The sequence below is a fragment of the Conger conger genome, chromosome 14, assembly GCF_963514075.1.
Source record: "Conger conger chromosome 14, fConCon1.1, whole genome shotgun sequence".
Taxonomy (NCBI): domain Eukaryota; kingdom Metazoa; phylum Chordata; class Actinopteri; order Anguilliformes; family Congridae; genus Conger; species Conger conger.
Genome location: NC_083773.1, coordinates 12,947,698 through 12,961,180, shown reverse-complemented (window position 1 = coordinate 12,961,180; position 13,483 = coordinate 12,947,698). Strand labels below are relative to the sequence as shown.

At 43.1% G+C, this 13,483-nt stretch overlaps 1 protein-coding gene across 14 annotated transcripts in view; it reads right to left on the bottom strand.

The window, feature by feature from the left end:
* The window catches only part of magi1b (membrane associated guanylate kinase, WW and PDZ domain containing 1b), a 128,874-nt gene that overhangs the window by 69,001 nt on the left and 46,390 nt on the right, over window positions 1–13,483 (bottom strand). For all 14 annotated transcript variants that reach the window (XM_061218645.1, XM_061218654.1, XM_061218651.1 and 11 more), the window contains exon 2: window positions 749–865. In XM_061218645.1, coding sequence (XP_061074629.1) covers window positions 749–865 — 117 coding nt within the window. The remainder of the gene's footprint in view (window positions 1–748; window positions 866–13,483) is intronic.

The following is a 13,483-nucleotide window of genomic DNA, read 5'->3' as shown; positions in this document are numbered from 1 at the left end:
ATGACTGCTGGAGCACTGAAATCAACAGGGGTTCCAGAAGCTCTGTTAACCCACAGCCAGCCTGCAGAGGTCAAACAAAGTCCTCAAACAACACCGCTGGCTGACAGCCCAAACGACACTCCCACTGACACAGGACTTCAAAGACACAAGCCCAAAACAGGAAAAACGCAGGAGAACAAACAACACTCTCCTCTCAAATCCTGCAGGCCCTACTGGAACCCTCTTCACACTCAGTTAACTCGTGGGACCCCCACTAGGACATAGGAAAGCCTTCTGGTCAAATTGTGCACTGGTAATTTATGATGAGAACAGTGGTTCAATCTTCCGGAATGAAAATAAGCCCTACTGCTTAGCCAAGGGCAAGCCGTGGTTAGGGTTTGGCCAAATTCTGGCACATTTGGGAATCTACCTCCTTCCCAACAATTGAATGGACTCCAAGCATTATATTTTACATAAAAAATCTTTAACACAATTTATCAAAACTGCATCAAAAATTATGATTTATAAACACATTCAATATATCTTGACATTTTCATATAATATATCATGCCCATTTTGAAATGTGCCCACAGCAGGTTTAGAGTAAAAACCAGGGCAGCTATAGTCGTACAGCACACTGGAAGTCTCGATCCCCTGCTCTCTCTGAGGCAGAAGGGCTGTCCCGTGGCACCAGCCACACGCAGAATCTTAACAGCACCGAAAGGACAGGACGCGTGAGCGAGGAAGACGAGGAGGAGGAAGGACTCACAAGGCACGGCGTGGCGATACAGGTTCTCTCTGATGGTTTGCTGAAGCTCGTGGTCCGGGGATGATTTCTGAAACCTCTGGCTCAGGTAGTGCTTCAGATCTTTATTCAGCTTGTTTCCTGGAAAACAAACAGGAAGGCATTTGTTATTGGGCCTAGGCTGTTGCACACAGATGATTTGCCCTTTCACACAAAAAAAATTCTTAATGACAGGATAAGTAATGTTCAAGCCCAATGCAAGAGCATTATCATGCTCAAAATAGATTTCTGAACTTTATTATTCAGACAATACATTTCAATATAATCTCTTTCATATAGATGAAATATTGAATATAACATTGCCCAAAAAAAAATCTTTTGAGTAGCATATCATTAAAAGAGAAAATAAAATTGCCTGTAGTTTATCATAATTGTCTATTTAATCCTTCAGCACATTTATCTTTCAGTTTCAATACCATTGTGACAGTTTCTAAAGTGGAATTGGGATACTGGACTAATCGGTTTATGATGGGTATCGCGGGACCAGCAGACCAGCATTGACAAGCCCCCTGAGTCTGGTAGTCTGGGAAACAAAATAAACCAGAGGGCACCAACAGAGAGAACACACCGCGTGCCCACAGCCTGGTGATTGGACAAATGCCGAAAAAGGTAATCCAATCAGACTGCCACAATAAAGCGGCGCCGCCCTTCCGCACAAGCTCATGACGTAAAGGTAAACTGTGAGAAAAAAATAAAAGTGCGATGTCTGTCTGGTAGGGCTGCAAACAGCCAGACATGCAAGCAAAATTAGCACCCAAATCTAATTTCTACCTGCAAACATTAGGCATATGCTTAAAAACTGATCTATTACAATTACAATTCTACTCCTGTGCTTATGGCCAAATGACTCAGAGGTAATATTGCATTGTGTCGGTTATTTTTAAACAGTCTGTTTGCTGGGTTTCTTTGCACCTCCACCGCCAAGAGCAGTGCATTGGACAGTGCTCCCTGCAGCCTCTCCCCACTTGGCGTTTGTCACTGAGATAGTACAGTAACAGTGTGATGGATCACTTCTGATGCGCCAACATATTAAAACCGGTAGGTTGGTTCCTCCCCCATTTATTTCCCAAATGCAGCTGTAAATGTGATAAAAACAGCCTGGTGATTCAATTTAAGACAACGTGGGACAAATCAAATATATACCATAATGGGCAATGAAAGTGATGCATTTATCGACTATCTGGAAGATAACAAATGAACGCATTAAATATTCTGTTAAAAACACAGAGCTTGCACAGCCGAACATATGAAATGACTATAGCTGCAAGCTTCCCTTCACCGTCTGAAGATGGCTGTACAGACTGCAGATGACAAGACAACAGGTAGTGTGAATAATTTGCCCCCCATGGCTGCACCATCTGCCTCTTAGATGCAGACTGCCTACAAAGTGAAGAATTCAGGAAGGAACCAAAAGCTTTTTGTTTGTACGTCGTGCTCACTTCCACCAAGGAACGCATCAGCATAAGACCCTCCCTCCCACACAGTCCCCCATGTATAATTAATCACAACCTGCTCACTCACTCGCACATAAACCGAAACAACACTACTACTGCACATCACTGTGAGAATACCTGAAACACACTACTTATACAGTACAATGACATTTTTAAGCTCTAAGCGCGGCAGAAATGGCTCGTACCAAATTTTCAGTCACACATCATTCGTCTTGTTTTATATGAAATTGCATTAGAAACAACTTGTGTGTATTTTTCATGGGTTCCTTTTTTTATTTCAAGTGGCGGACATTCTCCTGCCTATGCTTGAGACTGTAGGATTAGAGGGAACCATCAGCAATCTCCATTGCTCAACCCAGATACCCTTTAATAAAATCATAATGCTGGAAAGCCTACTACAGGGTACCCATCTATCTTTAAAATGAACAGTGTCATCATAGATATATAGATATCTAAATAAAAACAATTCTCCACAGAAAATTAAGTTGGTCAGTTAGGCTATAGCTTCTTTCACATCCAAATGAATAGCTTGTGATGATACCCATAAAGTAAAAGTGTTCACACTATAATTGGCCAAGGACTGTATCTATTTCTGGTTCAATTGAGGCTATAATTTACTACAGATTAATTTTATAGCTTCAGGCAAATGGGAAAGCACCATCTACAGTGCTCCACTGTACTTGTAATTGCACGCAATTGCTGCACTAACACAGCATGTTCAGAGTTGTTTGCAAAAACATTTATGACAAACTATCTGGTATACAAAAAGTTGTATAAAATGGCACTTTTCACATCATCTTTTCCAAGAGGGCACAATGTGTAAGGAGTGTATTGATGCAAAGGATTAGTGTGCAGCTTTCGTAGTGTCCCATCTTATTGCTTGTGCTGGTCAAATCAAACGGATGGAGAGGGATTGCCATTCTGACCTCTCAGCAATTCCCAGTAAGAAATGCACAGTGAATAGTAAATTCCGGTTTTCCAACCCACAATAGGATTAACTGAATCAACAGCCCTGGAATCAAAGCATGCATTCCAATCAAGGATAAAAGGCAGACCAATCCTACTCAGAAAACTCAACTGGGAAATCAAAACCTGGCAATCTTGAAACCACACCACAAATAAGATGAGGCTTATGTTGTGGGTAAAAATATTAACATTATCTTGGGTTGTGTAGCTGAACCAAAACAATAGACAATAAAACCGCTATCCTAATAATAATACAGTAATTGCAATTCTCATGCTTATTTTCTCAATGCAATAAGAGGGAAAATGGGAATTAATATGACACAAGACATTTTAGGTAGCTTAAAGAACTGGGATACAATGGGAAAATTGCATTACACTTCTTCAGAGATATCTGGCTTCAAGGCTTCCAGTTTCTGAATGCGAACAGCTATACAATGTTCACAATCGCCATGCTATTCAAAGTCAGAGCATATGGAACAAGTGACATGTTCAGAACGATTAATACATTTCCTCAATACTTCTACACATTTGGCAGCTAGTGACCAGCTGTTTTCACCGCAACAAAAGCAATGCTGCTCAGAACTGACATCAACCCCTATTTGAACCCAGCCACATGCAATTCATTACATTCAAATCGAGTCGGCTGTCTTCCGACAGCCCCCCACATGACGGGAGTGCCCACCGGACTGATTCGCTTTCAAAACGCTTCTGTAACCGACAAGTCACGGGGGCAGGCATAGAGAGTGGCGGGCTAAGGAGAAATCTCTGATAGAGCGGAGAATGGAGTCAAAACCATGGATGCTGCGCAGAACTGTATTCCAGCAACACTCTTGGAAAGGTAGCATGGCCTTTTTTTCTGTTCGGAAGACAATCCAATGAATTAAAAGAACCAGAAATGGTTGCCATGGAAACAGTGTCTGCCATAGCAGGACTGCGAGTAAATAAACCTAGAGGCTTTATTGTCATGGTCGAAGCAGAGAAACATCAGCCAGCACAGTCAGTAACCCCAGTACAATCCCTTCTCGACACTGGGCTTACATGTTTGAAGTACACAAAGAACACTTAAAGGCACAATTAGCATTGTGTTTGGAAAACTTGGAGAACACACGTTCCAGAAGATGGAACAATATTTACACACTTCAGGGTGTTTGCGAGCTGAAACTGTAGGTGTGAGCCAAACCATCATGAGAACAAATTTACATGTACATGAATATATATACAATTAATATAGTCACCGAGCACTTTATTAGGAACACCTGTACATCTACTTGTTCATGCGATGAGCCAATTGTGTGGAAGCAGTGCAATGCATACAATCATGCCGATACGGGACAGGAGCTTCAGTTAATGTTCACATCAACCATCACTCAGGGAAAAAAATGTGACCTAAGTTACTTTGACCGTGGAATGATTGTTGGTGCCAATCAGAGTGGTTTGAGCATCTTATAAACTGCTGATCTCCTGGGATTTTCACACAAATGAGTCTCTAGAGTTTGCAGAAAACGGTGCAAAAAACAAAAAACATCCAGTTCTGTGGGCAGAAATGCCTTATTAATGAGAGAGGTCCGAGAAGAATGGACAGACTAGTCAAAGCTGACAGGAAGGTGACAGTATTTCAAATAACCACACATTACAAAAGTGGAATGCAGAAGAGCATCTCTGAACACACAATGCATCACACCTCTAAGTAGATAGGCTACAGCAGCAGAAGACTTCATGAGCCTAAAAGGCTATATAAAGTGCTCACTGAATGTATAACTCTACGGTGGCCCTGAGACGACATCTCGGACACAGCTTGTCAGGCTTTGCTGAACATCCATCAGCCTTAGCAATACTTCTATCAGTCTAAACTGCACGCTGTCAGCCTTGGCTCAGCATTCGCCAGTCTATACCTTTGTCACTTTTTATTTTATTTTTTATTCTTTCTCCAATCTTGTATTCTCTTCCCGCGTGTTCTAACTGAAGCCTTCAGAGAAATGGAAAATAGATGGCTTGTGAGAAGCCAGCATGTAGAGTGAAACTTGTTTCAATAAGAGACTGGCCAGCACAGGAAATGTATGATATATAACGTGCACCATGCGTAGGAAACTTGATTCTTTTGTGTATCGTGCCTCTTAGCAAATGACTTTGATCAAGCCAGTAAAGTCACTTCATCTAGACCCTCTTCAGACTGCACTTGGAAACACCTGGTCCATACCCACCCTGCACTGGCAATTTGAAACATATAAAGCACTGCTGCCTACTCGGGAGGTGATATAACCAATATCCCAGACCTCAAAGTGTAATGACTCCAGTAAGAGATAACCATTTTAAATTGTTATATTTTACTGGAGTCGTTTCACTTTTAGGTATGTGCTCTAATTGGATGATATTCTCCTTTAGGCTGTCTGTAATATGCTGTTGGGTGTTTAACTTGCTTATCTAGCTATATTCTGGAAACTGTCTTCTCAAATGTTAAAGTTGTACTGTATAAGGACATGCCAAATATTCAAAGTAAAGAGACAGGGCTATAAAAAGTTATGATTTTGGTCAGTGAATATGGATAAAGGCATGAATTCAAGTGCAGTTCCAAGCCATTTGTAATGAAGCCACTGTGTAGCAGATGGCCCCACTTAACTGAAGGACGTTAGAGGTGCGTAGGAATAGCTGGCAATAAATCCAAATTCAGTGCACATGGAGGGCAAAAAACCAATACCCTTGTTGGTCAAATGTGTTATGTGTCCAGGTGGTGTTAGAAAGATGTCAAATGTGACATATAACCCAAAAATCCACTCTGTTCTGCGTCATACCAGATAAGACAGACAGTTGACAATTGGTGAGGAATACAAATGGCCATCTAATGCTTTTCATCAGCACATCAGAACATTACAGCATAATGCTTAGAGACCTGGGTAATTCTTAAGCTGTGAGCTTCCCACAGGGGCACTGGTGTTAAACTTAATTGTAAATATCATTAATATACTGCATGATAAATTATAATATAGTAATGAATATATAATATACAAATGTCAAGTGGTTCTGGATAAGTGTCGGCTAAATGTCTCGTTTAAGAAAATTTGAAAAAAGTGAGTTTGGCTGTCTTCAGTGCTACAGTACAATAATGCTGAATTGGACTGTCATTGCATATGAAACTACCTCAAAATGCACTCTCACATGGGTAAAAACTGCAGATTATACTACAGTATCACTGAATGGGGGGGTGGGGGTTTCATGACCAACTTCAGAAAAGGCTGTGTTCAGAACAGGGGGACTTCAGGTCATGTAAGATCTTGGGCAGTCCAAACAACAATACTGCCATTTGTTGAGAACTATTAAAATAACACAGTATTTGAATTTTTTCCCAACAAATTATTATGATATTCACAGAATCTCCGTGGACATAGTGCAGAAAAAAGTTATTTATTTACCCACAATAAAATAGTTTATTTCAGTGTGCTTATTTCAGCATTGAGTAAAGCCACTTTATTGGCACTATACGATGAACTATCGTCCTGTGTACAGTATATTATTAGGATGTTTAGAAATCGCTGACTTTCTGAAATGCCCATAAAATAAGTGAAAAAGTAGCCACTGTAACTGTTGTTGGTTTTATTGCCAAGTCTATTAAGTTTCAGTGGCACACATTACCCTTGCCTCTTTCTCTAAGGAAACTGTGAATTTAATATCACACTGAAGTACCTTTTTCAAAGCACTCAAAACTAGTACATCTACAGTATAATTGCGGTATATATGTTGCCAAAACTTCAGCTAAATCACAACCTGCCTTCCAAAACAATGAGTGAATAATACTGGGGTATTATAATAAATGGTATTTTAACAGTCAATTTTGTCTTCGATACCACATCCCCAAAACACCTAAACCAATTCCCCGCGTCATTGACAGTCAAATATTCTCTTTGCAGTCTAAATGCAATCTAAGATAATATGTAACACCTGATGCTGTTTTGGTCACAGAATGTTGCAAGACTTTTGCCATGGTTTTTATTGTCATTGATAGTGTGAATGCAGAGGCATTGAGCCACTGTTTTAGAAATTATTTTGCCTGAGTCTGAGAAATTACAGCAGTGCAGCTCCATGTTTTCAGCAAAATGTAGAGTTCCAGAGGTTGTGATCCAGATGCCCGGTGCTTTCTAAGAGACCCTAAACCCCAGCAGGCATGCAAAAAGAGAATATACACAGTCCAATTGTCATGGTCAATCTATGCAGAATTGAATGTTTGGGTGGATTATTGTGCTGCTTGTGGGATTACAGCAGAGCACAGTGCTTGGGGACTTTGTCCCAGAGTGCCGCTATCTCTCCCCGTACATGCTGGCAGGAACAGTGGCCACAAACACAACAACATTTCCCACAAATAACCTCATTCCATAACCTTCGTGAAACACCCTGCATCCAGACATCAAAATATTCAACATCCGGCACCTTCGCATTTAAAAACAACCAGGACAATAACTTCCCAATGAGTGTGGGAGAGCTGAAACTCTGAGGAAAAACCAACAATGTCAGCACTGTGCAAATAAAAGCAGAACATTTTGTTATGCAAGCTTCGGATGCCTGCCTTTCACATGAAAAACTAATAAAAGCAAGGAGGTGTTTGAAAAAGTTTGCCATTTCTCCCTGCGTCAGGTAGAAGAGTGATTCACTGGCGTGTGACTGAGGTGTCACGTCTCTTTGAAAGGCTCGCCCTGGCCACGGATAAGAAAAGATGAGGCTGCCGCTGAGAAAAGGTCTCTGCAATATCTCAACGAAAATTTCCGGAATCCTCGCGGCCCTCCATCCCTCTTAGCTACCCAGCAGCGGAGCATGCCGGCTGCCATGGCTCGGGCCTTAGAGGCCATAACTCTGATTTAATCCGGGCAACAGGTGGTGATTGGGCCATTACTCACAGTTCCGGAAGCCTCGCCCCCCCCCCCCCCCCCTTGGCACCATGCTCAACCGTCAGCCTGCCGGCTTCACCCGCAATTAACCGTCACCCCAACACCGGCCCTCCCCCTGTCTGACCAAACCTGCCTGTTGAGACAAAATGGCTGCCTAAGCTGTGGTCCCCCATTGTGCCATGAGGAGGATCATTCTGGAACATTCACAGTGTAACGCAGATCATTCTGGAACATCCACAGTGTAAAGCAGAGGACGATGGGCAGTACATGGAAACGTGTAGGGAAGGCTAGCGGCAATACACACAGCTCCCCGGAGAGAGGACTGCTTTAACACACGGCTGTGTAATTCCTCCAGTAACCACATAACCCCAAATCTAGTTAGGCATCTGGGTTGCTATTATAGGTAAGCATGTATGTTTTTTTAGTGTAAGGGAAGCGTGCTTTATTGACAGAAGACGATGATCTAATCAATGCTTGTGGCCATGCTTTCTAGACAGGAGCTGTCAAATATGATATGCGGCTAAACGCAATCATTTTACTAAGATGACAGGTTGCTCCATAAGGATGGGTCCATCCCATCTCTGGAGTCAAAGGGATGGATTGATTTGGACGTATTGATCAGCCGACCAAATTAAATTAGCAGATCGATTAAGGGAGACCCACCGCTATCCACTTTGGGTATGGCCGTATAAGTGATGTTGTGTATTCTGGACACGCGTCCAGAAAGGGGCGTCAGATGGTCTTTACAGCTCGCCCTATCTTATCAGTCCTTGACCAGCCAAACCCAATCCTTGCAGGAGGAGAGGACACATTAATGCGTGTAACATAAAATGAGGAAAGCAGCGAGTGGTCGGGTGATTTATGGCCGCGGTGCCTTCGGTAAATGTCTCCGTAGCTAGGTGTGCGGATCCCAGCGTGGACGTGGTTAAGGCCCTGCCGGCCGGCGATCTGTAATCATTAACCGCTGCCCCGCCCGGGAGCCCCCCCGGCCGCTAGAGAACCACTACGCTCACCGAGAATTAACGACCGCTTTCCCCCACTAACAGAGTTTACGCAGAAGCCCACCTTCATCTTGGTCCTGACCATCAGATTCACGCAGTCTCTGTCCAGTCCGGCCTGCTCTGGCTGTAATTCATACAGGCTGCTTTAGAGCATTTTTATGAAAGTTAATTTCCCTCCCTTTCCTCGGAAGTTCATATTTATAGTTGTGGTTATTCTCATTATGCAAAACGAAATTAAACCCAAAGACCTTGGCGATTCATTCTTAAACGTTTTCCTCCAAACCAGCGGTGATACCACAAACCAGAACGGAAGGGGGCATGCCAGGGACAATTTATCAGGGGGAATAGTTCTTGTGGAAAGAGAGAAAAAAAGACAATGAGTGTCCTAACTCTTGCAGTAATTGCGCAAATTGACACGAGAAAGCGGTTAATCAACAGAGCCGGCTAACTGGACCACATTAATTGTGGCGAGGTGCTGCTCAACTCCGAACAGCGGGTCACATAATCGCAATTTAACATCGCGCTCAGCGCCTCCCCCCCTCCCACAACACCCCCGAGACCGCTCGGCTTTTACTGCAATCTAATGAAGGGATTTTTTATTTTTATTAAGCTAAAGTGAGATCTGCGTTTTTAATCAATAAACACGAAGCCTCCTCTGGTACTCCCTGTTCATTTCCCCACTTACAGATCACCCCAAATCACAACAGCACATTAAGAGCTTAAAGATAAATAAGTGCATATGCATTGGTCTGTGGGGGGGATGCATTAGACAATGCAATATTTGTATGATAATCGGTGCCTTCTGAAAGATGACGTACGTATGTTGTATTGTTGTCTCTCTGGAATTAAATACTGAAAGAAAAATGTATTGTAATATGTGTAAAATATTCTGCACACAACATGGTTTAAAAGGCTTGGGCGATGTGGCCATGATTTCTGACTGATAATAAACAGACAGAGGTACCTGTACCCTAGAGAAGGAGGTTTCCATGAGCAGATACCCTCACTTGGCCTTGAGTAGCAAAATGATTTTGCAAAACTACTAAACTATTTCTCAATGAATGACTTAATACTGCATTACAACACAAATAAAGGAATGGAGAGATATGCGCAGGAGACACGAGGAAGAAAGGAAAGCTCCCGTTTTACACAGAGCGACGTTATTCACAGTGGCCCCACGCGACCGAGTGACTGAGCTCTGATGAGGTTGTGCGAGTGCATTCAGACCAAAGTGATTTCAGACAGATGGCCCGTCGGATGTTGTAGTTTTTGTGCGACGGTATTTAAACGGCCGTGTTTTCAGACAGACAGACGGTCCGCTGGCTGCCGCGATCCCTGCGTGAAGATAGTTAAACGGTCGTGTTTTCAGACGAACACACGGCCAGTTTGGCGGCGCGGTTGTTGTGCGCGAGCACTCAGACGGAAGTGTTTTCAGACAGACAGAAGGCTCTCTCAGTGCCTTGCTGTGGGGGGTTATGTGCTGGGCTGATTGAGATTCCGGGCCCGTCTCTCAGCTCAACACTGCCCTCTGTGTTACTCTTCATTACGCTCGCCTGCGTCACGGGATCTGTCGCCATGGCAACCGGAGCCACCGCACAGATATGCCCGTTCTCAGAGGCTGGAGTGCTGCCCCTCAATGGGGGACCGGGGAAGCGCAAGCACACTAGCATTGCATAGGTAATTGTATGAAGAAAAAGATAAAAGAACAGGCTTTGTGATCTACTGTACAACACTTCAGACAATAATTCGCATTTCAACACAGGTTTAACGGAAGGTAATGACAGTTAAAAGATTTACAAAAAAATAAGCTGTTTCAATTTAAGCAAAAGGCTCCACATAATTACAGTAGAAGCAGGCGGAACATTCTGCACAAGCAGCCCCCCTTTCCCCATCACTCCCACCTAAAACTGAACCTCCTGACCCCACCCTGACCTGCTCTCTCTATTGAGAAACACAGCCGGTAGGAAGAGTGCCGTTTCCCAGAGCCTTGAGAACAGAGAAAACAATCTTATGATCAATTTATTTCCTCTCAAATATGCTGTGAGGAGGGTGGTACAGTGAAAGAATAATGCATTCAATGTTCAAAACACTGTTTATACTTCAGCATGCACTCCGTTTGATCCCGCATATGCTGGCACTGAGCCCTGAATCCAAATCAAAAACACACAGACTGAACAAATGACCAAATAAATACAAGTTCTGAAAGAAAGACTCTCGTCTCTCACTCCAAATGTTAAAATAACGATGAATTATGGTTGACAGGACCACACACTGTATCCATTTTGCACCAATTCACGTAGGCCTACTTTCCAAATCTGTCAGTGTAGATGGAGTAAGATGCAAATCTCATCCTAATACTGTACAACAGAACAACTGCACAGAGCCACGCTTAGCGTTTCCCTCAACAAGTGCCGCTTTAATGAGCTCGTCATTCAAGGCACGCGTGGTGAAGCTCAACTCCACGCGTGAAGGCTGACATAACCACGACAGAAAACTCGGAGGATCCGTTTCAGCGGCCGACGGGGGTGCCGAGGGAGCGGAGTGTCGTCTCAGGCGGCGAGCGCGATTGTTTACAGAGGCACGATTGCTTTTATTGATTTCAGTCCTTCAGGCAGAAATATGCTTCCAAGGATTCATCCGGAAAGCGGAGTTGTGCAGCAGTTTATACAGTGCTTTCATGTCCGCAGGAACCCAGGAGAGGGTCACGTGTCCGAGCCTGTGCCGTGTGCCACTGTGTACCTTGGTGTGCCGTGTGTCACTGTGTACCTTGGTGTGCTGTGTGTCACTGTGTACTTTGGTGTGTGTTGTGCACTGCACGTGCTCCGTGGCTAGTCTGTGTTTGTGCGTGACGCTGTATGCGTTTCTATGTTGGCGGATCCCTGCGTACTGTGTTATTTACCTTTTATTTACGGCCCAATCCATGCATTCGCGGTTCCCAACCCAGAGCTGTACTGCTGATAAATTCCAGCTACTATTTCAATTAAATTGTGTTTTTGTTGCATACTGTATGTGGCTGTTCACCGTGAATATTTCAGGGAGCTGTGACTACCTTCAGAGAAAATCAATCTTCTTTTTAAATTAAACAAGAAAATTGTGCCCAGTGGCATAGTCTGCACATAAGACTCAGTAAACAAACAGAACACCATAAAACCTCAAAACATCTTAAAGACAGGTATACATACAGTACAGGCCTGAGGGAGCCATATGAAAGACTCCCCAAATAACTGCAATTCTCTATTTAAGTGATAAGTAATAAACTTTTACACTTGTACACTTACTAGGACTGAATTTAAGATGTTGAGTGAACAGATGGATCAGTATGATGGATTTGAACGTATAAGACTGTTTCTAGCTGTTTCCACAGCGTCTTGTGGTACACCGGCCGCACCCATATTAACTCAAATATCAGTCCAACCAAAACAATGTTGTGCAGTCAAATATATATATGTTCCCATATTCATGAACGAGGGAGGCTAATATATCACGGTTTAATATTTGTGGAATTATCACTTCATTAACTAGATAAACTATAGAATAATTTCCCCTTTAGAAAATGAATCTGTGGCAGAGATCAGGCCCTAGGGAGAGCTTTTCATTCTACCAATCAGGAGCATCATGAAAATATCAGTGCAGTTCAGCGCAGTAAGGCTATTACACATGCTAATAATTATCGTGCTCAATTTCTAATGGCTCATAAGGTTTGAACTTTTCAACGCTGTCACGCGGTGGAGATGCTCCGATTTAGTACAGTATCTTGAGCACAAAATTACGGAGAGGCGCTGGCAATATTGCAGCTACGCTACAATTACTATGCAGGCCTTTAATATTTCTGAGTGATAAATTTCCATCCCAGGGAAACACTTTGTAGCCGGTCGCAGCTGGTGCGGTGCATTTCAAAAGCTAATGTTGCCGTTATTGATTGATTTGTTGAAGCCAGTCGGGAGGTATGCGCAGTTTGTAATTGCCTCTCCATCATTCACCTTCTTATTGACAATTCCCATCCGGCCAATCTCTGGCATTAAGCCTGCTGATTGGCTCTCACATTTAAATAAGGTCCATGGGCAGTGGCTCACGCTCAAATAAAGGAGAAACGCATTCCCCAGGAAAAGAACCGCCACGATGCCTTAACCACATTCGAGCGGAGCGGTTCCCAGATCCGATCCGACATTAATACTCTGGCTCAAACTCCTTAGTGTCTCCGAGACATTCGCAAATTTCCTCTGGAGCCGGAAAACAATTCTGATGACATCTTGCGTGGAGAGAAATTACATTTATGAGGCACAATTGTTCATTACAATGGGATGAGATTACCTCTTCCAAAAGATCCATTAAGAAGCATTCTTATTTCTGTAACTGCCTCTCCGTGGACACATTTCATACACCTTTATCACTCAACCCAGTCAA